This window comes from Pongo pygmaeus, chromosome 7 (genome assembly GCF_028885625.2).
Source record: "Pongo pygmaeus isolate AG05252 chromosome 7, NHGRI_mPonPyg2-v2.0_pri, whole genome shotgun sequence".
NCBI classification, from domain to species: domain Eukaryota; kingdom Metazoa; phylum Chordata; class Mammalia; order Primates; family Hominidae; genus Pongo; species Pongo pygmaeus.
This window is the reverse complement of record NC_072380.2, coordinates 66,597,023-66,622,649: the sequence shown is the minus strand read 5'-3', so window position 1 is coordinate 66,622,649 and position 25,627 is coordinate 66,597,023. Positions and strand designations below refer to the sequence as shown.

Sequence of the window (25,627 nt, the reverse complement as noted above, 5' to 3'; positions counted from 1 at the left end):
GTGATGAGAAAAATTGTTAGAAATATAATTAATACATAAAAATCCAGTGTATTTCTATTAACCAGAGAGAAAAGGTTAAAAAGCATAATTTAATGAAAGTTACAATGCTGAATTGCTATAAAAATTTAAGAATTTGGGATTAAATTTAAAATCAGATGTAGTATAATTTATAGAAAAATCATCTAAATGTAGGAAATGACAGCAAAAAAAGCCATAAATAAATGGAGAACTATCTCATATTGGTAAGGAGGAAGATATCATAAAGATGTCAGTTCCTCATAAACTAATTCAAAACCTCAATGTAATTAAATCAAATTCACCATAGTGTTTTACATGAAAATCCAGAAGCTGGTAATAAAATTCATGTGGATGATAAAGGCCCAAGAATATCACAAGCACATCTGATCTTGAGTAAGGGAGGGGAATCACCCTACCAGTTATCAACATTTATTGTAAATCTATACCAATCAAGGCAATGTGGAATTGGGGCTGGCATAGATAAATTGACTATGGGACAGAAAATGAATTCAGAATTAACCTTTCCCATTCACGCAAACTTGATACAGGCAGCGCTGCTCTGCACATTAGTGTGGAACCATAACAAGAACTGCAAGCTGAAACTATGCAAGCCATCTTAATAATCAACAGGGAAAAATTATGACTGCTTGATGATCTTTAAACATTTTTTCAAAACATCAAAAAATCTTTACTGTGAATTTAAAATGGCTACAAAAAATGAAAAGTAGCAACATTAATATTTAATGCACTATAATTTAAAACATTAGTAACATTGAAAATTAAAATGTTTTTTTCTAATAAAAAAACTTAGGAATTGTTTGGTGTTTGCCTTCTTTTTCTCATCATATAATTTATAATACAGAGGAAGCATCTTTTGCATCTTAGCAAATTATTAAACTCCTAAATTTGAATCAGCTTACAATATTTTTTCTTTGTGTTTTCAATGTCATAAAATACCTCAGAATTCCTTTAAGTGAAGTTTTTATCAACTCCTTTGTCCTTGTCACCACCACCTTCCTCATCCATGGGCATCAATTCCCCTCATTAATTTCCTCTTGCTGCTAATCTACAGTCTCTCAAATGGTGGCAGTGTCAACACTTTCATGGTGGTAAATTATGTCTGTAACCCCATTTATTTTAGATTTGAACTTCCGGCATTGCCACTTTTCGTTTCTTTGATACACTTTCATCTTTCAATGATATATTGTTATAAACTGTCACATGGATTCATTATTGGTAAACAAGGAAGCAACACAACTATACACTTTGCTGTCTAGGCATATACTGATAACAAATGCACCATGACCCAGCACCAACAGACAGACATTGGAAGAAGTGATGTGACTGGTTGCTGATGAGAATGTGCATCTGCTATCCACATAGTGATTTGTAGACTAAAAAGCAGGCAGCAAAGTTTGTACTTATGCAATTGCAGTTACTAGAGCATGGTAGCTGAAATTTGAACTATGCCGTTTGGGGATTTGTGTTAAGTAAATCATTGCAACTGAAATTTGTGCATATAGATTCCATGCAAAGCAATGACTCCTTGTATAAAATAAAGATGACTTTGTAGAGCTCTCAAGTGAAGATGAAGTAGTCAATATAGAGTGGTAGTACAATTGATGATGCATATGGAAAAGAATGAAAGTTGATTCCATCCTCATATCATACACAGAAATCAATTACAGATGGAGTAAATTTTAAATCTTAAAAACAAGATTTAAAATATATGTATGTGGATGTATAAACTTGTAGTCATTAACATCAGGGACACATTCTGAGAAAGGCATCATTAGGTGATTTCGTTATAATGCAAACATTGTGAGCACTTACACAAACCTAGATGGTATCGTCTACTACACACCTAGGTGATACGGCACAGCCTATACTTCTAGGCTATAACCTGTTCAGCATGTTACTGTACTAAATACTGTAGGCAATTGTCACACAATGGTAAGTATATGTGTATCTACACATAGAAAAGGGATTGTGTTTCACTGCAATATTACAACGGCAGAGATGTTACTAGGTGATAGGAATTTTTCAATTCCATTATAATCTTATGGGACTACCATCATATATGTGGTCCACGTTAACTGAAACATGGTTATGGAGCACATGATTGTGCATATATACATACATATCTCCATTTGGAATACTCTGGGGGTAGAGAAGACTTTCTTAAATAAGACACAAAATATGGTGATAATTTAAAAATTATACTATACTCTTAAACTACTTTAAAATTAAGAATTTCAGCCATTAAAATATAACACTAACTAGAGAAGATATAGTGCCAGTCACTGCTAGTTGCTCTCCCTTTCTTGGCATTTCTGCAATGCGAGAGGCCCACATCTCCCAGATGTCTCTGCAGCCACAGATGAACTATGTGACTAGTTTATCAGGAATGAAATGTGGCCAGAAGTCATATGTGCAGCTGCCATCTCCCATGCTCAAAAGACACTGTTGCAGGGGACTTTCCCTCTTTCATGTGCTGTAACCAGCTCTGACCACACAGAGGAGAGGAGATTTAGGTGATGGAAGAATAGCAAGGCAGAAGGACCTGGTCCCTGATGGCTGGCTGGGAATGGCTATCTCTTTGGGGCTGTTACCTGTGTGTGGAATACACTGCTATCTTTAAAAAATCTTTTTTGTAAATCACTTTTTATTAGAGGACCTTTGCCTTTACCCTAAATATTATGGACAAGAACATGTATTTCCACAAACAAAGAAATTCAGTTAAGGATGAAAGAAAAGAAGAAGAAAGAATGCTCACTGTTCCTAGAAATCAGGGTAACGCAAATTAGGGCCAAAGGGAATACTATTTTATACCAACTTATGTAAAATAAAGGCAAAAATTAAGTGTACCAGGTGTTGGCGGGCATATGACATAATAGAAGTTCTTGTATACTGTAGGTAAGAGAAAAACTTAGTAGAATCACTTTTGAAACTAGTAGTTTATCTTAGAGAGCCAGATATGATCATATCCTTTGACCTACCTAGCAACTGACTTCTATGGATTTACCTTAGAACCTGAGGTTTCTTAGCCTCAGCTCTGCTAACATTTGGGGCCTGATAATTCTTTGTTGTGGAACTGTCTTGTGTGTGGTAAAATGCTTAGCAGTATCTCAGGCTTCTACCCACTAGGTGCTGGTAGTAACATCTACCAGCTGTGACAACCAAAACAGTCTCCAGACATTGTCAAATGTCCCTAGGGGGCAAATTTGCCCCCAGTTGGGAACCATCCTTCTAGAACTCTTGCTTCTGTGCATTACAAAGTTTCCTTCAGGCTGTGCCCAGTGGCTCATGCCTGTAATCCCAGCACTTTCGGAGGCCAAGGCGGGTAGATTACCTGAGGTCAGGAGTTTGAGACCAGCCTGGCCAACATGGCGAAACCCCGTCTCTACTAAAAATACAAAAAATTAGCTGGGCATGGTGGCATGAGCCTGTAGTCCAAGCCACTCGGGAGGCTGAGGCAGAAGCATTGCTTGAACCCAGGAGATGGAGGTTGCGGTAAACCAAGATCATACCACTGTACTCCAGCCTGGGCAACAGAGTGAGATTCCATCTCAAAAAAAAAAAAAAAAAAAAAAAAAGAATGTTTATTTCAGCTTGTTTGTAATAGTCAAACTGGAAACAACACAACTATGAATTAACAAGAGGTAGACAGATTAATTATGTATCACTATGCAATAGAATATTACACAGTGGTGAAAATCAACTATTGCACTACACAGGAAAGTGGATAGATCTTGGAAACAACGTTGAGTTAAAAAAATCATGTCACAAAAGAGGGCATATGGCACATCACAACTTTTACAAGGCACAGAAACTATCAGTGTTTTCAAGTATCCCCACATGATTAGTAAAGCCTTTCTTTAAAGCAAAGGTTTTTGAAATCATGAAAAAATTTAAAAATCGGGATGGATACTTTGTGGGAGAGGTGAACACAGGTAGAACTACCAGTACTGGTAATGTTCAGGCTTACATTAGGTAGTGGGTTATCAGACTCCAAATAATACACAGTTTGAAAAGAAAATATGGGAAAAGAACATAACCTGGATACTCTTATGGTATACTTTTCTTTTAGTGGAAAGAGTATTCAGAATGTAGGAAGGATAGTTTCACTAAAGGACTTTAAAATCATGTTATAGTAATCTCTTTTCACTTGCCTTAACTGGGTTCCTTAACTGAGTTTCAAATAGCCTAATCCCACCAGTCAGAGAAGCCCACTGAAATTTCCAAATATCCAGCCAAAACTTGGCCCTCACCCCCAGCCTACCTACCACATTTTCTTCTTTTCCTGTGAAGGTTTTTACATTCTTCCAGGTCCCTTCATCAAATGGACAATAGCACTGTGAAGGTTACTTTCAAATATTTATCATACTTCATTCTAACTTAACGTAAGTATTTCATATGTGTCTGTCACCATAGGCCCTGCCTGTGAGCACAGACACCCCATGCATCTCACTGACATTTGCATCCAGCCAGGGACTAGCATCCTGCAGTCCCTCAACAAAGAACCCTGGGGACACAGTCTGAGGACCTCTGGAATCGGGATCCCTGGAGGTGCTTGTGTTGCAAGAGACAAACAGAAAAGCACATATACCTCTGATTACTTGGTACCCACACAGGCAGAATCTCTGGGGTGGGCCCAGGGATCTATTTTATTTAAGATACTCAGATAATTCCTAAATGTTTTGAAGTTCTACAAATTTGCTACAAATTTGAGTCTTTACTGAAGCTTTCTATTTATTCCATTTGTTGTTAGATAACCCTAGACATAACTGTATTTGGATTAAAAGAATAATACTGTATGTGGCTTCTTCTTAAAAATGGAAAGAAAAAAATAACTTGAGAATCTCACTATTGTCCCTCCCATACCTGCACGTTCTTTGTTAATGAGTGTTTCCCTAAAAAAAAAAAAAAAAAAAAAAAATCAGTATTTTGGAAGTTTATTGCTCCCTCCATCAAAGCCATTTCTATATGAGTAAATTAGCCATGTAAACATGTTTAAAATCACGATGTCCCTTTCATTCTTCCTTCTGTCATTTTTATTCTTTGTATCAAACAACCTTGGTTATAATATCCTCCCCTTCAAATGTGCAGCCTACCTCTTCAATAAATGCCTAATTCTCCTTCCTTTGCCTGCAGTGGTGATTGCCCTGATGTGGTGGCAGTTTTCTCTACAGCACCTCAATTCTGGCTTTTTAGGATGTGGGTTGGATGTTCTAACATTGTTTTCATCCCATGTCACAAAGAAGAGTCTGAGAATAATTTTTTAAAACAAGAGTCTGGGAGTTCTACTAACTGTTCTGTTCCAATCCATGCCAAAGTCTACAGCTCTGACTGTGACTAGCTATGCTGAATATCCATGTGCTGCTGGCAAGGGAGGCTTGGGGCAAAAGCAGGAAATCACAATAAAAGTTTCCATCCTTCATAAAAGTAATCTAAAAGGCACCACACTCTACAGTGACACCACTCTGCAGCAACCCAGCACTACAGTAACACTGCTCCACAGTTAAACAACTCCATACTGACACCCGTCTACAGTGACACTCATCTACGGTAACACCCCCTACAGTGACACCCCTCTACAGTGACACCACCCTACAGTGACACTACCCTACAGTGACACCACCTACAGTGACACTGCTCTACAGTGACAACACCTTACAGTGATTCCTCCTATACTGATACCACTACATAGTGACAACGCTCCACAGTGACACTGCTACAGTGACACTGCTACAGTGACACCACCCTACAGTGAAACCCTGTACAGTGACACCACCCTGCACTGACACCACCTACAGTGATACCACTCCGTAGTGACAATGCTCCACAGTGACACACTCCACAGGGACACCACCCTACAGTGACACCACCTATAGTGACACTGATCCAAAGTGACAACACTCCACAGTGGCACCACCTATAGTGATATCACTCTGTAGTGACACCACCCTACAGTGACACCCCTCTACAGTGACAGTGCTGCTCCACAGTGACACTGCACTACAGTGACACCACCTACAGTGATACCACTCCACAGTGACAACACTCCACAGTGACACTGCTCTACAGTGACACTGCTCTACAGTGACACCGCTCTACAGTGACACCACTCTGCAGTGAAACAACTCTATAATGACACCCCTCTGCAGTGAGCTGCTCTATGGTGACACTGCTCTACAATGACACCACTCTACAGTGACACAGTCTACGGTGACACTGCTCTACAGTGACACTCCTTTATAGTGCCATGGCTGTGCACTGATGCCACTCTGCAGTGAAGCCACTCTGCAGTGAAGCCACTCTATGGTGACACTCCTCTACAGTAACATCACTCTACAGTGACATCAATCTACAGCGACATTGCTCTATAGCAGCACTGCTCTACAGTGACATCAGTCTACAGTGACACTGCTCTACAGTGAGAACATTCCACCGTGACATCACTCTATAGTAACATTTCTGTACAGTGGCACTGCTGTACAGTGACACCGCTCCACAGTGACACCATCTTACAGAAACGCCACTCTACAGTGACACCGCTCCACAGTGACACCACCTTACAGAAATGCAACTCTACAGTGACACCACTCTACAGTGACAGCACTCTGCAGTGATAGCAGCCTACAGACACTGCTGTACAGTGACACAGCTCTACAGCAACATCACTCTACAGTGACAGTGCTCTGCAGTGACAATGTTCCACAGTGACATCACTCTGCAGTATCACTCTACAGTGACAGTGCTCTACAGTGACAATGTTCCACAGTGACATCACTCTGCAGTAACATCACTCTACAGTGGCACTGCTCTACAGTTACACCACCTTACAGAAACACCACTCTACAGTGACACCACTCTGCAGTGACACCATGTATAGAAGGAAGCATAGTATGTCATTCCTTCCTCTATTCAATTTCTTACTTCTGCCTTTTTCTAATAATTTCCTCTATACGATCCTGAACTCATTGAACTATGTGTCTATTTTCTTTCTATTCACTGCTACGTCACCTTTTCTGCTTCTGCTCCATTTGGTTTCTGTCACTATGGCCACTTTAAGCTCTTCCCATTTGTTTTAAAGAGCTTTACTGAAAATCATTTCACTGATTTAAATATGTTCATTCAATAAATGGTCACTAATTAAACTATACTGTCAGGCACAATACTAGACACTAGGAAAATAAAGATAAATACTACATAATTCTAGTCTTTAAAAAACTCAAAATCTAGCAGAAAGAAAAGAGGAATATGGAAATCAATGTGATAAATGGTTTTAGTACTATGATATAAGTTATAATATAGAGTTACATTTTAGCAGTAGAACTGAAGTTTGAATTTAATAGCTCTAAGGGAGCCAGTAGGAAAGATATGAATGAAGTGGAATGGATAGGGCTTGGTTGATAGCTGTGCCAGGGGAGAAGACACGGAGGGAAAGGTCGGATCAGGGATGGTGTTGAAGTGGCGGGTTTGCTAAAGAGTGTGGGATAAAGGACCCAGGGAAACACAGGGACAGACACGACAGACATGCAACTGTGAAGAATGCCCAGGGTGTCTGGAGATCACACACATGCACACACACACTAAAGCCTTTGTCTTTCTAGGAAGTTTCCTGCATAATATAATAGTGTGCTTGTATAAGTCATGTAATAAACTCAACCTGACAAAACTTCATAAATTTACATTAAATATATTTAATGTAAATGTATATAATTTAATATGTTCAGTCAATAAATGGTCACTATATAATTTAATTAGTGACCATTTATAACCTTACATTATATTTAATGTAAATATACCTAATGTAAATATATATCATAAATTTACATTAAATATTTACATTAAATATATTTAACGTAAATTTGTGATGTATAAATATATTATATAAATATAATTATAATATATAAATATAATTATAATATATTTAATGTAAATTATATATAAATATAACTTCATATATTTACATTAAATATAATATAAAATAAGATTATTTTCTTATTTGAATTTTATATGACCTGTAGATTTTCCTGTTCTTTCATCTGCTCCTTATACAATTTTTCATAAATTTGCAAAATAAATTTCTTATCAAGAAACTAAATCTTACCTGGACCTGTTCCATCATGACTAATCAGAACTTTCTTCAATTTTCCGAGAGATACAGCCTTAATGGAAAAAATATCAACCTGTACAATAAAGAAATAAACTCAGTGACCATTAGGATATTTCCTTTCTCTAGAAAAAAATAGTATTACTATTGATACTATATTGTTACTATACTATATAGTATTCTTACTACTACTATAAAAATTACCACTAGTTTATGTGCAAAGTTCTACACTATGCTTTGTGAGAGACACAAAAACATGTAGAATATAATTCTTGCTCTCCTAAATCACAGAGTCTAGTGAAAAAGATTTTTAGAATGTAATTAGGAGATTTATTTTAAATCTACTATTACTAATAATAACAGCTCATAATCTGTACTATATGAGTAAGTGCCAAACTCTCCCAAGTATTTTTCATATATTAACTCACTGAATCCTCACAACAGCCCATGAAGTCAGTACTACTCACTTCCTCATTTCATAGTTGAAGAGACTGAGGCACCTAGAGTTAAGCTACTTGTCCCAGGTCAACACCTAGTGAGTGAGGAACCAAGTCTCAGACCCAGGAGGCTATCACCAGAATTGGTGCTTTCCACATTGTTCTGTCTCTTAATATCTTTTACTTTTAAATAAGCTATGTATTGAAATATGTATATGTACTTATATATACATACGCATAGGATGTTTTATGTACTTATATATGCATACACATAGGATGTATATATGTACTTATTATGTACTATATATGTATATATGTACTTATTATGTACTTATATATACATACATACATACATATATATACATACACATAGGATTATATATGTACTTATATATACATACACATAAGATGTTTTAAAATAAACTATGAAATAGATACAGGTGTACAAATTACAAATGCACACTCAACAAACACATCCATGTAAGTAACAGAGCCTTAGCAGCACCCAAGACCCTGACATGCCCCTCTCAGTCACCATCTCCCCAGATGATATCCACTATCCTGACTTTTAGCACTTTTAATTCATTTTGCCTTGTCTGGGACTGTATATCCTACAGTGCATTCTTGCTCCACCTGGCTTGTGTCACTCAATGTGAGATTCATCCGTGCCATTTTGCTCAGCAGCATCTTGTTCATTTTCATTACTAAATATTACTCCAAATTATTTATCCACTCTACTATTTATAGACAAACATTATTCCTAGAATAATGCTGCTCAGAACATTCTTATATGTGTCTTTTCATGATATCTGCATTTCTTTCTGTTGGGAAACAGCTGGGTTATGGGGGTGTGTGTGTGTGTATATATAGTAAGTCTCACTTTCTAAAAATGCTGATACTAATATGCACTCCGTATGCGAAGCATACAAGAGTTCAAAGTGCTCCACGGGTGAATCAATATTTATTGTTATTCTTTTTAAGTTTAACGATCTGATCATGCACAGTAACACTTCACTGCGATTTTCATTGACTCTTTCTGATTATTAATAAGGCTGGGTAGGCTTTTTACATTTATTGGTGATTTGGATACTCTCTTTTGTAGAGCACACATTCAAGTGTCATGCCCACGTTTTAAATAGGGTTTTCTGTCTTTTTCTTGTTGCTCTGTGGTTTTCTATACACAATCTGCAAACAAGTCTTTTGCCAGTATGTTTTTACAACATCTTCTCCCACTGTGTGCCTTCCCTTTTTACTCTCTTAATGGTATCTTGAGGAACAGAAATCTTTAATACTAAAATAGTATAATTTATCTTTTTCCCCTTTATGCTTTCTGATTTATCTTTAAAGTTTTAGTTTATAACTGTCTACTCATGTTCATAGTGACATCATTCACAATAGCTAAAAGGCGGAAGCAACCCAAGTGTCCATCATGGGGTGAATGGATAAACAAAACATGAAATGTTTTGAAATATTATTCAGTCTTTCAAAGGAAAGATATCCTCCCACATGCTACAACATGCATGAACAATAAAGTGGAATACTACTCAGCCTTGCAAAGGAAATAAATCCTGTCACATGCTACAACATGCATGAAATTTGAGGATATTATGCTAAGTGAAGTTAGTCACAAAAAGAAAATACTATATGATTCCACTTATATGAGGTACCTAGAGTAGTCAACTCATAGACACATAAAGTAGAATGGTGGTTGCCAAGGGCTAGAGGATGGAAGAATGGAGAGTTGTTTAATGAATACTGAGTTTCAGTTTTGCAAAATGAAAAGAGTTCTGGAGATGGATGGTAGTCATGCTTACACAATAATGTGAATGTACTTAAACCATTATACTTATACTTTAAGAAAATTATACTTAAAAATGGTTAAAAATAAATTTTATGTTATGTGTATTTTACCACAATTAATTTTATTTATTCATTTATTTTTTGAGACAGAGTCTTTCTCTGTCACCCAGGCTGGAGTGCAATGGTGCTATCTTGGCTCAATGCAACCTCCAATTCCTAGGTTCAGATGATTCTCCTGCTTCAGCCTCCTGAGTAGCTGGGACTACAGGCGCCCGCCGCCATGGCAGGCTAATTTTTGTATTTTTAGTAAAGGCAGGATTTCACCATGTTGGCCAGGCTGGTCTCGAACTCCTGACCTCAAATGATCCACCCACCTCAGCCTCCCAAAGTGCTGGGATTACAGGCGTGAGCTACTGTGCCCGACGCACAATTAAACACTTTTAAAGTCCTAGTCAACCCCCTCGATTATGAGGATTTTCTTGCATCATATCTTCTAGATATTTAATTGTTTTACCTTTCACATTTAGACATAAAGTTACATAAAACTGATTTGGGGATTTGATGTAAAATAGAAGTTGTGATTTTTTTTCTATAACAATATCCAATTTAAAAATTTGTTGAAATTTTTCAGTGCTTTCTCTGATGCTGCACATTAGGATGTGTGGATCTGTTTCTGGACTCTCTTCTGTTTCTTTGCTATATTTGACTTTCTTTGTACAAATTGATGCTGTCTTAATTACCTTAATTTTATAAGTCTTGATACCTGGTACTGTAATTCCTCCACTTGGTTTTTCTTCTTCAACATTATTTTAGGTGTATTTGACTGCATTTCCACATAAATTTTATAATTAGATTGCCAATTTCTGTTTAAAAAAAGTTTCTGAGATTTTGATTGATATTACATTAAAACTGCAGATCAATTAGACAGCAGTAAGAACTTTATAATACTGAGTCCCTGAACATAGTATATTTCTTTTTCTTTTATTTTCTTTCCTTCTTTTCTTTTCTTTCTTTATTTCCTCCTTTCTTTCTCTTTCTCTTTCTTTCTCTCTTTCTTTCTTTTCCTTCCTTCCTTTCTCTTTCTTTCTCTCTCCCTTTCTTTCTTTCTCTTTTCTTTCTTCTTTCTTTCTGTTTTCTTTCTTTCTCTTCCTTCCTTTCTCTTTCTTTCTCTCTCTTTCTTTCTTTCTTTCTCTCTTTTTTTAGAGATGAGGTCTTGCTAAGTTGGGCTAGGCTCAAGCAATTCTCCTACCTCGGCTTTCCATGTAGCTATGTTTTAAATTTTTTTCCAATAATATTTTATAATTTTTTATTTAGAGGTCTTGCCTTAGCCACCTTAGTGCCCGTGGTGCAATGGGCCATGGGCCATGGATGGAGTAACCACAATGGCAGAGATGGAGTTTATCTGTGCATGGCCATAAGACATGAGTTCTGTCCCCCAAGGCTGCTCCCGTCACTGCTGCTCCTGGTGCCCAGTCTGGTGGCTCTGGTCCTAAAGTGATCCAGTCCCTGCTGCCAACAGCAGTGACTTCTAGAATGCACACTTCCACTGACTCTTCCTCTTTTCGTCTCTCACTTTCTGCTTTCCTTCACTGCTGCTTCCTGGGATCACTGCTCTCAATGACGAACTGCAGGACCTGTCCCGGCTCTGCTTTGAGAGGACACACACTATCGCCACTTTTCAAGTGAGAAATCCCAGCCCCATGAGGCCTCCTAAATCTCTGAACAGCATCTCAGACTCTCCACTGCTCCACTGCTACTTTCTGACTGGCTTCTTGATTCCAAGCTTCCCCTTACAAATGGTGGAAAGCCATGCTGATACCATGTTCTCCTCTGCACTTTCTTTCTCTCCAGGATCTTGGACCCTCAAGCCCTAAATGCCTGGGTAGCTCTCTCATACATTTAAAACCAGTTTAAAAGATGTTTTATCAAATGTTTCTAGTTGTTCTCAGCAGGATGTTCATTTTGTTATAGCTGAGTCTGCCCTATCTGGAAGTAGAATATTGCATTTGTTGGGTTAAGTCCCATCCTCTACTCAACTCCAGAACAATAACATGCGCACTAAGAAATGACCACACCTCTCTGAATTCCTCACAGGAATCAACTGAGCGTCTCAGAAATTTTCTGTTTGTGTGTGTTTTTGTTAAATAAATTAAAGGAAGGATAGTCAGTAAAAACTGATGAAGACATGTTTCTATTACCTGTCCACGCTGAAACTTGATTTCATTGTTTTTGGACTGATGAAGTCTTCGTTTTCCTGAATCACCTCTGGTACCGATGAGGTTGATAAATACATTAGACTCTGTTTCTGCACCTGTCATTGTGCCTGTATATATGTGAATCTCATAAAGCACCACTGAAATGTAAGAAATCTGATATTATCTTTCTCATTTTTATTTATCTCTTTGAATGTAGTTAGATATTCTGCAAGGAAATCAGAATGTTCTTTCATCTAGTTGATGATACTTGGCCCCAACTCTTTTTCTTCTATGTACCCCCTTTCAAACATACTTTCAGCTACTTAATGTTTACCTCATTCATACAGACTCTCAGCTATTCCCAGAACTACTGTTTCAAAATAATTATTGTTAGCAATTATGTACTCTCAATAACCACTGCACTTTCACAGTTATTATCAGAAGTTGTATTTTTTTAAAAAACAGAAACTGTCCTCTCTCTTAATTAGATGAAAGTGGGCATTTTTCCCCCTAAAGTTTGGCTGTTCTAATCACAGCTGGTCACTCACACTGCTACTTCTTGGAGATTATTCTAACAATGGAGATTTTTAATAGCCCTCTTGACGGAGGAAAAAAAAAGATCCTAGAGAGATGCAAATTTAAATATATATGTTTTTAAAAAGTCCAGTAAGGTACCAGCAAATTATAATCCACTATATTTGACCTTAGAATTAAGGCCATTTCCGAGACATTGATAGAAGTAAATAATTAGAAAAGCGATTGTTCTTGCTGATATTACTAGCAAGAATAATATCTGGGATACAATGAGTACTTTTTATTCCAAGATCTTAGAACTCTTTATAAATCATACTTTGTGCAATTGAGCAGTTTCATTTATAGAAATTCACATTAACATTTTCGGAAGAACTCAGACATGAAAATCCAACAAGTAAGGAAACAAGATAAGTGAGAAACATTGGCTGTTTCCATCATGCCTGACCTTTATAAAGACAAATGTGGTATATTGGGAAATGGTATAAGCAGAGAAGATACATCAGTTTCTTTGTGCAGGCTTACATATTCAAAAATACCCCAGAGTGAAACCCAGCTGAGTATAAGCAGAAAATTAGAACACTTCTCATGAATTTAGGACAATCAAAGAAATCTTTCAAACAACCTATAAAGAAGAGCTGGTCTGACAATATGTGGAATTGCCTGAACTGAGTTAAGTGAAAGCTTCTCCTAAAATTCTTCATGAAAACAAGTATGATGCTTGTGAGGACCAGCATGATTTGACATCTTCACATAGAGAAACCAGGCTTCTGTTCACTGAGAAATCTTTTAAATTTCAGATGAAGAGTGAACTCGCTTATGATTTTTTTAAAGGGAGACCTTAAAATATTAAAACAGATATAAAGTAAGACAATTAAATGAATAGTTAAAGGTGTTTGAAAGTATACATAAAAAGCATTTAGAACACAAACTACATATTGACAGCACAAAAAGCAACACTCAGCCCTTCCTCAACCATCACACAGCCCTAATGAAATCATGCAGCTTCCTGCTGACCTGCACATGGCCTCAGATACTTCTCAATAGTGTCCCCAGAAGCTGCTCCAATTGATTAGGTTAAATACATATGTACCTCAAAAAGTATGCACGCACATGCACGCGTGCACGCACACACACACACATGTACTTGCCATCTAAATAATTCAAAGAAAGAAAATGTACCAGAGATTTAGAACAAGGTGGTTATCATAGTTGAGCACTAACTTTTATTCTCAAACCAAGTCAAAAAGAGTTATGTAGTTTAAATTGGGAGATGAACAATACACAATTCCACCCACCCCACCTGGAGAAACAGACATTTTTGCTGGAATCTGTAACATTGACTTTGTGTTCATTATACTACATAATATGATTCACTAAGCATTTGCTATAGTAGTACAACAAAAGCATGTAAATTCTTTTTTAATACTAAATTCATAACAAATTCTAACTTCAGACTTTTTTTCTTGATCTTTAAGGCAATATGAAATTCTTCTTTATCTAACTTAACCCAAAGGGGGAACTTAAATAATGCTTAGTTAACATGTCACTTAGACACACCCTAAAATATCAGGTGTTGTAAACAAGTCTGAGTAAGCAAAGAGTACATCAGCTACTTTCTTCAGTCCTTCTCCTTGGGCAGGAAAAGTCAAAGCTCAAAGCTGTTGATTAGGGCCATATGCCCTAGCTAACAGTTATTCATTCTATTATAAAAAAGTACAAGGCTGACAAATTATCTGACCTCAAGGGAAGGATATATACAAGGAGATGAACTCCTGGAGGAGCTGAATGATAAGTCTAAAATATGTAAGAAGAGAACTCAAAATTAGCTCGAATACTTGAAAAAATACAAGGATAGATTTCAAGATGTCAATGTTTTCCAGAATGGAGATCATTTTACCTGAATATATTCAAAGACAGGTATCACTAATACCTGTCATTCAGGCTACAGATAATCTTCTTAAAGTGCCATTTTTTAGAAGTGGCTATTACTGCATCTATCACTGTCATTTAGCTAAAAGTATTTGGAAAAGTAGATTTGTTGTTGGTTTTCCATCTATGTTGGACATTTCTGCCAAATTTTTAAAATTTCTTTTTATCATGGTTGATGTTAAATTTTCCTTTCTGACAATTAGCAACTAACTTCAGGTACTTATGAAAACCTTATATGACAAAGCCAGAAGCACAGCATAAAATGTTTTTCTTCCTATTTGCCACAATTGTCACCCAATTCAATTGATAGCTACACTATGTATTTTCACTATTTTTTCACTTTTGTTTGCAATGTCGTTATCTTCAACACTCTCATCTTTATTTTTTTTATTATTTATTACCATTTTAACAATTCCCCCATCTGTCAAGGAATGCATAACCCATGTATTATCAAAGCTCAGCATGTTTAATGTCTGATTTCTTTAACTTATTCATTCTTTGGACTTACAAATGTGCAGACTACATAAATAAGATTTATATGATTTTATTAGTGGCACAAAAATCTTTCAAAATCTTCACCTGCAGGTTTATTTTCAAACATCTTTGTAGGCCCAAATTTTTGCTAAGTGTTTGTTAATGATGATTTATCAGCCTCAACTCCAAGCATTAACAGCTCCATAAATAGTATCCTTAATCCCTGGATTCTTCAGTCTCTGCTTACTGCAGCAAGCACAGAATTTTTTTTTAATATGCTTGCTTTTCATGGGGACACATAATTGCTTAGTCATAAGGATATACTTAAAATGTCACATGGCTGGGGAAGGGGGATGATAGGATTTTTCACTAAAAGTTTAGGAGAGGGATGTGCAAAAAATTTGTCCAAGCACAACAACTTAATTTTTTTTCCCAGTCCAATTTTACTGCAACGAATGAATTCAGCTGCTTAGTCTCCTGGTTGGTTGTTGAACCAGTAAAAAACAAAAAACAGAAAATACAATGTACTTCTGGTGTTTTTTTTTTAATTTATATAAGAATGCACAGGTGAACTGTAGCCTCCTTCAGAGTTCCAGGTGTTGGCATTCCCTAACTTCTGCCTGCTTAATGGACAGCCTTGCTACACCCAAGAATGGCTGACCTGGCTTAGTGTCACTGGTCTGAGAGCTTATCAGTCATTATGAAGCTTCTTTAAAATATCATCCTAGGCCGGGTGCGGTGGCTCACACCTGTAATCCCAGCACTTTGGGAGGCCAAGGTGGATGGATCACTTGAAGTCAGGCGTTCAAGACCAGCCTGGCCAATGTGGTGAAACCCCATCTCTACCAAAAATATAAAAATTCACAGGGCATGGTGGCAGGTGCCTGTAATCTCAGCTACTCGGGAGGCTGAGGTGGGAGAATGGCTTGAACCCAGGAGGTGGAGGTTGCAGTAAGCCGAGATCGTGCCACTGCACTCTAGCCTGGGTGACAGAGTGAGACTCCATCTCAAAAAAATAAAAATAAATAAAAGAAAAATAGCATCTTGGGAAAGAACTGTTCTTCATCACTAAACTTTTTTTATCTCTTTAAATATGTTCATTATAAGTCTTCAAATTTTTAGTTTCTTTGCTATAATACCACTGCATCGTGATCCAGTCTCTTTATTTTCTTTTGACACAGTTGTACTATACAGACATTACATTATTTTGGCTGTAAGTTCATATTTCTGTGATGATACAGGAGTCTCTGTCCAGCAGTGTGTATGGGAGAAGAGCCTTAAACCTGATACCATCTGTGTCTTCTGCAGCTATATCATTGGGCCCGATCCACACCAGGCAGGGACAGAGGATGATCAGGACATATCAACAACCAGACACCTGAAGTTTATCTCTCCTTACCGCTCCTACAAGCACTCCACCAGGACCTTGTCATCAGGCCCCAGGAAGAACAGGATAGGAGGAGGCACTCCTTAGAAGCCAAGAAGCCCACAAGCCTTGGGGCTCAGAGGAGAGTGCAGAAGCAGGTGGAAATTGCCAGAGACTCCTAAGCTCCACCTGCTGCCTCAGCTCCTCACTCAGGCACTTGTGCTGCCCGAGATGACTGCCAAGGATGCCTGCACCAGATATCTGAGTCCACACATAGGTGGGGCATGGAGAAATGAGAGCAAAACTGCAACAGGAGGGAGAAGGGACAGGAGAGGAGGGAGAGAGAGTAATCACATGTACTTTCATGTTGTAGGAAATTTTTCTAAAATTAAGAGCAGATTAAATCAAAACAAAAGCTATATATATATATTTTATAGGACTAGAGGCCAAAGACGCAGAAGTAATAGAAGTGAGAGGAGACCTGCAGGGAAGAGAAGCAGCAGCTGTTTGATTCATTCTGCAATTCTCTACTCAGAGCCCCACACTGCTCCGGGGACTAGCCCTGAACAGTGCAGGCAACTTAGCTGTCCCCGAAAAGTGGACCCCACACACACTGTCCCAGAGCCTGAGCTGGGAAACAGGGACAGTAGTAGCAGGAAAGTGTGAAGAACCATGACAGCTTAATGAATAGCAGCAGGTTGGATAAGGCCAAGCGCCTGTGATATCTATCAGCAATTAACCAAGAGAGTAGAGGGGCTCCCAGAGCCTAAAGGTAACCGAGTACAGCTCACCGGTCAGCAGCTACAGTGCCTGCTGCCTGTGGCCTGGATGGCCTCCTCTCAGAGAGCCAGTGGAAGGATTGCACCATCTAAAATGAACGCAGCCAGAACAAAGCCCTGCTTTCTACCATTCAGAACTGGAATTCCATCTGTCAAAAGATCATTATTATCACCATCATTCTGGCAAACATATCAGGATACTATTATGAGATTGTAGCTGAGACTTTTCTTCCCTACATTTTTCTTTTTTGCCCCGAGGGCCCTGGGGCCTCCGGGAGTGACATTTATTTCTTGGGGGAAGACAGTTCTGAGTAACGTCTAGAACAAAAAGTCTACTGATTTCTGAAACAGACTGAAAGAATCTTAGGAGAGACATCACTTGTGAAAGATGTGACTATTCATTGTAAGAGTTTTTGAAAAAATCTCTCTTTTTTTACAAGAGTGCTGGAGAAAAAAGTCCCTTTTCTATCTCCCTCCCTCCCCTTTGTCTCCTTCCCTCCCTCCCTGGCGTCTGTGATTTGACCTGAGAGATGCACCAGCAGAGGCTGAGGGCTGGATCTTGGGGGCAGCCCTGAGGAAGCATCCTGTTGACCAAGCAGCCAGGAGGAGTGTGGGAAAGGCAACAGAGTGCCCTCATCAGCTCTCACCCCTGCTGCTAAGAGAAGCATGGAATGGCTGAGATCAGTGTGACAGTCCCAAAGGGACACATTTTTCTAGCCAGGGTGGCACAGAAACCAGAGCCGTGGTGTGATGTGTGCTTCCTTCAGCAGACATTACCAACCAAGGAGGAGATGACTCCCAAAGACAAACAGAATGAGACACCTCAGGGAAGGCCAAAGAGAACTGAAGATGGCCCTCGCACCTTTAGACATGAGGATGATATCCAGGAACTAAGGTGTCCATGTGGAGTAGGAAGCGGGGCAGAATGAGAAGAAAGAATCCTGAATTGGTCAGTTTTAGACCAAAAGAGACTAAATTCAACTCTATACTGGAAGTGTCTAAGTTTATTCGGAGTCAAAATGATTACGATTTCCACCATCAGTAGCAACAAGGATGTCGGTTATTTGTTAAGTCAAGTATGTTGAAATATAATTTACATGTGGTAAAATTCACTTTTAAGATATAGTTTGATGAGTGTTACCAAATGCATACAGTCTTGGAACTACTACCACAATCAAGATAGAGAATATTTCCATCACACCCAATACTTTCCTTAGGAAGGGCTGTAGACTTTAATCAGTTGTGGAGAAGGAAAAAGGTTATATTTTGCACCCCTCAAAGTTATCATTATGAAGATTCAAATCCACCACATCATGGTGAAAACAATGCAGATATAGCAGTAACCTGGACCATGTCTAGAAAGATGGCCTTATACACAACACGTGTCTATTTCTCAAATGAATGTATAAAGGAATTGAAGCCAATTAATTGTTTATAATATATACTATATTTAGCATAGTTCTGTCTTTAATCTGGATTCCATTGTAATGGTCATCTCATATTCTTCTTGGGCCAAGAAGTTTTTCTTTCCCTTGGTGGCCCATTTCTGATTAACAAGGTAAAGTGAAAACTGCAGACATGTGGCAATGAGGGCAGCCCTTCACAAAGCTGGCTGGAATGGAGTAGCTTCACTACTTAGAGACCAGAAGTGTATCTGTGGAATGGAATTGAGTCTTCCCCTGTCAGACTTCTATGTGGTCTATAAATTCATAGAACATTAGGACCAGTAGATGTTTCAGGAGGAAGGGCCACTTCTAACCTAGTCTAAGATGTTGAGATTGAACATGAGCAAAGAAGTACTGAGGACCACAGAATTTTGGCCCCAGAAGTACCCATGCAAAGGAGCAGGCGACTGCCTCACCCACAGCCGGCCATCTGTCAGTAATAGGAAGTGATAATAAATTAGTTGAGCCAGGCAATTTTCCTCCTAGATTTAAGCAGCTATTGCCAGAGAAATGCCCTAAAAGGAAGCAATCTCCTCAATTTAGGATGATTTTGAATAAAGCATGAAAGAATATTTGGTAATTGTGTTATTAAGTTCACTTAAACTTATCAGTGCCCTATCAGGCAATGGCTATGTCTGCAGGACTCTCTGTAGCCCGAGCTGCCACTTCTGAGGTCACTGCTGCAGAAGTCCACTCATCCGTGCAGGGGGCATCTTGGTTTCCCTGCTCCTAAATCCCGTGTTCCCAGGGGCAGGGCTCATGTTTCTTCAGGTTAGAACCCCCAGCTCCTAGCACATGTAAATATCTGCTGAATAAAGAAGTGCTCTTTCATCCATCCATCGATGAGTCCTGTGCACCGTACTCTGCTAGTCACCAAAGAACCACTGATCGGGTATGAATCATCTAAAGAAGGCAGCGGCTGCTCCTCACCCAGTGCTGCACCCTTCCCAGGCCACCTTCCCAGGCACTCTGCAACCCTAGCCCCAATGTGCTCCTCCCTGATAATCATTGGAACTTGTCTCCTCCTTCCTAACTTTGTTCTTGTTCCCCAGTTCACCCCAGGGGCCACCAAGCTTCTGGCCCTTTGGCCACATCTCCTAGACCCAGGTCCATATGTGTTAGTGGAGTGGACAATAGAATTTCGCTTCCCAGACTCTGACCGTCCCTAAGGAGTGCCATCCACCAGCCTGTGGAGTGACTGAAGAGGGGTGAGGTGGGGACCTAGCATGGTGAGCCCTTCATGCCAGACACTGGGCTAGAGGAGCTCCCCCTAAGAGAGCTCATTTAGAATGCCTCCTCATCTCCTTTACACAGAGTGACCCAGTGGTGCCATTCATTCTCCTTCCATCCAAACTAGCCAAGATTTCTCAATCTGCTCAATCTGCTTGGGAAATATTCTCCATTTAACAAATCAACAATAGGATCACATAAGAATATCATTTTTCCAGCTGTATCCCTAATGTTGCAGACTTCTGTTCTCCTAACAAGATGTATAGTTCCTATTTTATTGGGAAAGGATCTATGGGATTTTACCTAGAGAGATGTGCCCTTGTGCAAACATGTATGCAACCATGTCTACACATGCACACACATACACACACACAGAGGCAAGCATGTCTACACACGCACACATGTACGCAGACACAGAGGCAAGCATGTCTACACACGCACACACATATGCACACACAGAGGCAAGCATGTCTACACACGCACACACAGAGGACTCCACAACCTTTATTGGGGCAAACAGCATTACACTCCAGTGAAATCCATGAGACCTTACCTCTTAATTAGGACCCTAACCAGAAGATTCTCCACTCAGGTCCTTCTACAGGTTGGTGCAAAAGTAACTGCGTTTTTGCCATTAAAAGTAACTAAATTGAGGCGCTAAATAAATAAATTGAAGCTACATAAATAAATAAATTGAGCTAAATATTTATTTAGGTCCTCAGTTTAGAGAAGGTGGTATGAAGGGTTCTTTGGGTCACCCGGGCTTCCAACTCTGTCCAGCTGGTAAAACATCCTGGGGCCACGCTCTCTCAGGACACTTTCTTTCATCTCAGGAAAAAGTTCTGAACAAGTTTCAGGTTCTACCTACCTTGGTGGACATAACCAAATAACCATAAAGTTCAAGGAGAAGGCTAAAAGGCCATGAACTTCTCATTGATGCCCTCAGCCTTATCACAGAGCACACAATATTGTTAGTCAACATGCGTATTTTTTGTGGAACCTTTCCTAATCAGAAAAAAGAGCGCAATTGTGTTTTGGGGAGTTCCCTAGTCCCTTAGTCTTAGCCATGAGGCTCTAAAGCGCCTAGGTAACACTAATGACTGCCACAGGGACTCCTCACCTGTCCCCTCTCCCGACTGCGGGCCTGCTTCCCTCTGCACCTGAGCCCTGTGATGCTGTGCAGGGAAGGCTACCAGCCCCTGCAGGACTGGAGCAAGGGTGGGCCCAAGGGCCCTGGAGCTCTGCAGGCAGAGCAAACAAACTTCCCGAAGATAAACCCCTAGACTGAAGCTTCCCTTTGATTTAATTAATGAACTATTTTAGTGCTTTCTCTCAGGTCACCAAGAATTAAGCTTTCAGAGCACTCATTGTGGTGAGATCGCGTTGATACAGTCCAAAAAAATCAGATCTCAGGAACAGATGGCAAATGAGATTCAGCGTTAAACATGTGCAGACAGTTCAGTTCCAGTCTGCACTAAAGGTTTGGGATCCAAGACCATATACGGCGGCGGTTTGGGGCTACATCATCCTGTGCCTCTTAGTTGAAAGTACATATCTGATTGCTGAAAAAGAAATAACTCTGGGCCAGGCACCATGGCTCACACCTGTAATCCCAGCACTTTGGGAGGCTGAAGCGGGTGGATCACCTGAGGTCAGGAGTTTGAGACCAGCCTGGCCAACATGGCAAAACCCCGTCTCTACTAAAAATACATAAATACATACATACATACATACATACATACATACATGAAAATACAAAAACTAGCTGGGCATGGTGGTGCACGCCTGTAGTCCCAGCTACTCAGGAGGTTGAGGCAGGAGAATCCCTTGAACCCAGAAAGTGGAGGTTGTAGTGGGCTGAAATTGCACCACAGCACTCCAGCCTGGGCCAGACTCTGTCTCACACACACAAAAAAAGAAGTACGTCTGAGCCGTACAGACAAAAGGGATGCCACAGTTGGGAGGGGAGTGGAGTTTCTTGCAGTTTTACAGAAGGTTGCCAGGAAAGTGGCACTGGAAACGTCCCTTGGATCAGAGACCTGAGAACAGATGAAGAGCTGGCCATGCAGAGGCCTGGGCAAGGCCTGTGATAGAAGACGGGACAGAAAAGGGCAGGGGCCTGAGGGCTCTGGGGATGCAAGCCAGAGCCACGAGGGAGATAGAGGCTGGAGTCGGGGGCAGCGGGTGGTGGCGGGACACAAGTAGGTCCTTGTAGGACATTGTGATGACTTTGGCTGTTACTCTTAGTAAGTCAGAAAATCTTTGGAGGGTTGTAAGCAAAGGAATGACATAATCTGATTGACATTTTAAGAGGGTCACTCTGTCAGTGGGGTTGAGAACAGGCTATACTAATCCCAAAGTGCTCTTTGTGATACCAGTGTTCCCATGATAGCAGCTAAATGCTGCGAAGGAAGGAGGGGAAGGAATGAATTTAGTGTAGTGAGTACCTCCTCTGTGATTGGCACCCATCGCGCTGCTCTGCCGTGCTACTAGTGGAAACCCCACAGGAGGCTCATGGCCTGGGTTTGCCTAGAAAGGTCTCCACTGACACTGCTGTCCTGAAATAGTGATTCAGAGCCCTTCTTTGCACTCAAAAAAAGTCCTGGTTTAGATGGTGAATTAAATGGTAATCATTCTGGCAATAGATGTTGTATTTCCCATTTCACTAAGAAAGTAACAGAAACTCAGAAAACCTGGCCACTTGCCCCAGTTCACATAGCCAGTGATGGAGACCTGGATTTGAGGCCAGATGCTGTGTATCTGAGCTATAGTCCTCTCGTGGATGAAAAGGTCTGAATCATTCTGAAGCCCAGGTTTTCCCCTCACATATTGACGAGTACTGTGATAAAGGCTAAAGCATTAAAGAAAGCTTGTCCTTTTTTTTAAATTTAGCTCAGTTGTTATCTAAAACTTGCTATAGGTTGTCAGCAGGCATTTCAGCTTATTTTCTCATGACTTCAAGTTTCATAAATGCAAATATTTTGAAGTAGGCATATTTCAAATATGATGGTACTTTAATACATTCTCAGATGGTTATTTCTTGATTTGAAGTAAAGCCCTTCTGACCACTTGCCAAAGTCTGGCATCAAACATTTCTTCACCCATAGATGTGGCCTCGAACCTCACCTTCTTTTATCATCCATCTCTCCTGGAGAGAGCCTGGAGCCAGAACGTGTGGCAAGGCCGCCTCGAGTTGAGTCAGCATTCTTTTCAGCCCTAAGCATCCCTGCTAGGCCGTTAACTAAAGACTCTTAAGGACAGCAAGCCAAGGGCAATCGGCATCTCCTCCGGGCTGCTCCCCATCAACGCCGCGGATGGTGAATAAATCAGAGAAAGGCATGAAATAAGCTGCATTTGGCAGTGCTGGCGTCTGGGAGGAGATCACTATAATCCCACCAGCAATCTAGCTCAGCCCCCAAAGAATGATGACTTACAGACTAGTAGTCTCAAAACCCTTTTCTTTTGAAAACATTCCAGCAATCCTTTGAAAATAAGAGACAATGTCACAAAATTAATCGGCTCAGAGTGTAAGTGCCAAGTGCCTGGAAAACCACTCTGTGCTACTAAATTAAAAAGTACCCAACCCTCAAGTGCATCCCCAGGACTTTACCAGCCTGGCAACTCCAAGATAAGTATTAATAGCTTCATAATTTAAAAGTTTCTCCTCATCACTCCTTGTGTTTTTCCCATGGCCAGCTAGAGAATGCTCTGACAGAGGGACAGACAATCCCAAAATATTGAAGGTCAACATTTCCTTCCTTCTCTTCTCAAAGCCAAATCAAGGAAGTATCAGTTCATTGGTCTGAAACCACTGTGGGCTTTCCTTGATGTCATGGGAATATAAATGAGCCTCTGGATGGCACCAAGATGATTTTCCAAAAGATGCTACTCAGCATGCCCAGACCACTCCTTACCCACCCATGAGTTTTGGTCTCTTTAATTCGTGAATATTGGGGTGTTATTTTTTTCATTTTCTTATTTTAATGGTTTCCCCCTAAATGTGCAAATATTTAATCTGGGAAAGGGGGAACTGGACTGATATGTCAGAGCCTGAGAAAAATGAGAAAACTTGGTCAGATTAGCTGCAAGTATCATTATTACATTATATTCTTCTGCTGGAGAAAATACCTTAAGAAATGGTTAGTGTGCTTCAGCTAAGAAATTACCCCCTTTAAATGGGAAATGCTAATGGATAAAGTTTCATTAGCTAGTTTGGAGAAAGGATGAACAGAAAGATGCAGGGAAGACATGCTGAGCCTTTATTGCTGCTCAAGTTAAATGGACCCAAAATCAATAGCTCATTTAAGATACAGTGCAGTTTCTCTTAGACCTCAAATTAAAAAAAAAAAAAAAAAAAAAAAAAACTCACACAACTGCCTTCCACATTTTTTTTTTGCATGTAACAAATGTTCTCCAATAGAGGCAACTGAAAGAAATACAAGAGTTGTCTAACAGACTTTAAAGTTCACTTTAAAATAATGCAGCCTTGGGCAGATCACCTGAGGTCAGGAGTTCGAGACCAGTCTGGCCTACATGGTGAAACCCTATCTCTACTAAAAATGCAAAAATTAGCCAGGTGAGGTGGCTCAAACCTGTAATCCCAGCTACCCAGGAGGCTGGGGCAGGAGAATCGCTTGAACCTGGGAAGCAGACGTTGCAGTGAGCCAAGATCGCACCACTGCACTCCAGCCTGGGCAACAGAGACTCCATCTCAATAATAATAACAATAATGCAGCCATTAAAAAATATAACAAATTAAGAAATATCAAATATAACACACCATCAGAGTTCTTCTGTTTCTTATCAGTACCATGGATTTCAACATTTTTTTAAACATCATTTTTCAAAACTAGAATGAATTATTGACATGTTAGCAATGAGGTGAATAGAACAGATAAGTCCTGAGACATGCATGGTAGAAACCAGAATTCTAAACTTTTTAGGACCCCTTCGTTTTTCCCACTTCAGCATCTTCTGGGCATCCCTGGATACCACTGCCACCTTCACATGACTGCCAAACAGCTACAAATAACCGTCAGAATCAGGAGCTTTATGATGTGTTAAATGAAATCTTATATGAGAGAATGTTTTTGCAAACTGTCAAAATATATACAAATATAAAGCATTAGTATTATTCTACATTTCTCCTTTCATTAAGCAGGACTTACCCCAAATCTTTCTTGCTGTGTCTGAATTAATCAACAAGAATCTGGGGACACATACCCATGTGTTCTGTGTCATCCTAACACAGATTGAGAGTATGTGGTGTGGAGTACCAGCTGGGATATAAGGCTAATCAAC

General features: G+C 39.6%; 1 protein-coding gene across 1 annotated transcript in view; it reads right to left on the bottom strand.

The window, feature by feature from the left end:
* The window catches only part of RP1 (RP1 axonemal microtubule associated), a 341,437-nt gene that overhangs the window by 6,590 nt on the left and 309,220 nt on the right, over nt 1–25,627 (bottom strand). The window contains exons 29-30 of the mRNA XM_063669462.1: nt 12,573–12,727; nt 8,135–8,213 (exon numbers count right to left, since the gene is read on the bottom strand). Coding sequence (XP_063525532.1) covers nt 8,135–8,213; nt 12,573–12,727 — 234 coding nt within the window. The remainder of the gene's footprint in view (nt 1–8,134; nt 8,214–12,572; nt 12,728–25,627) is intronic.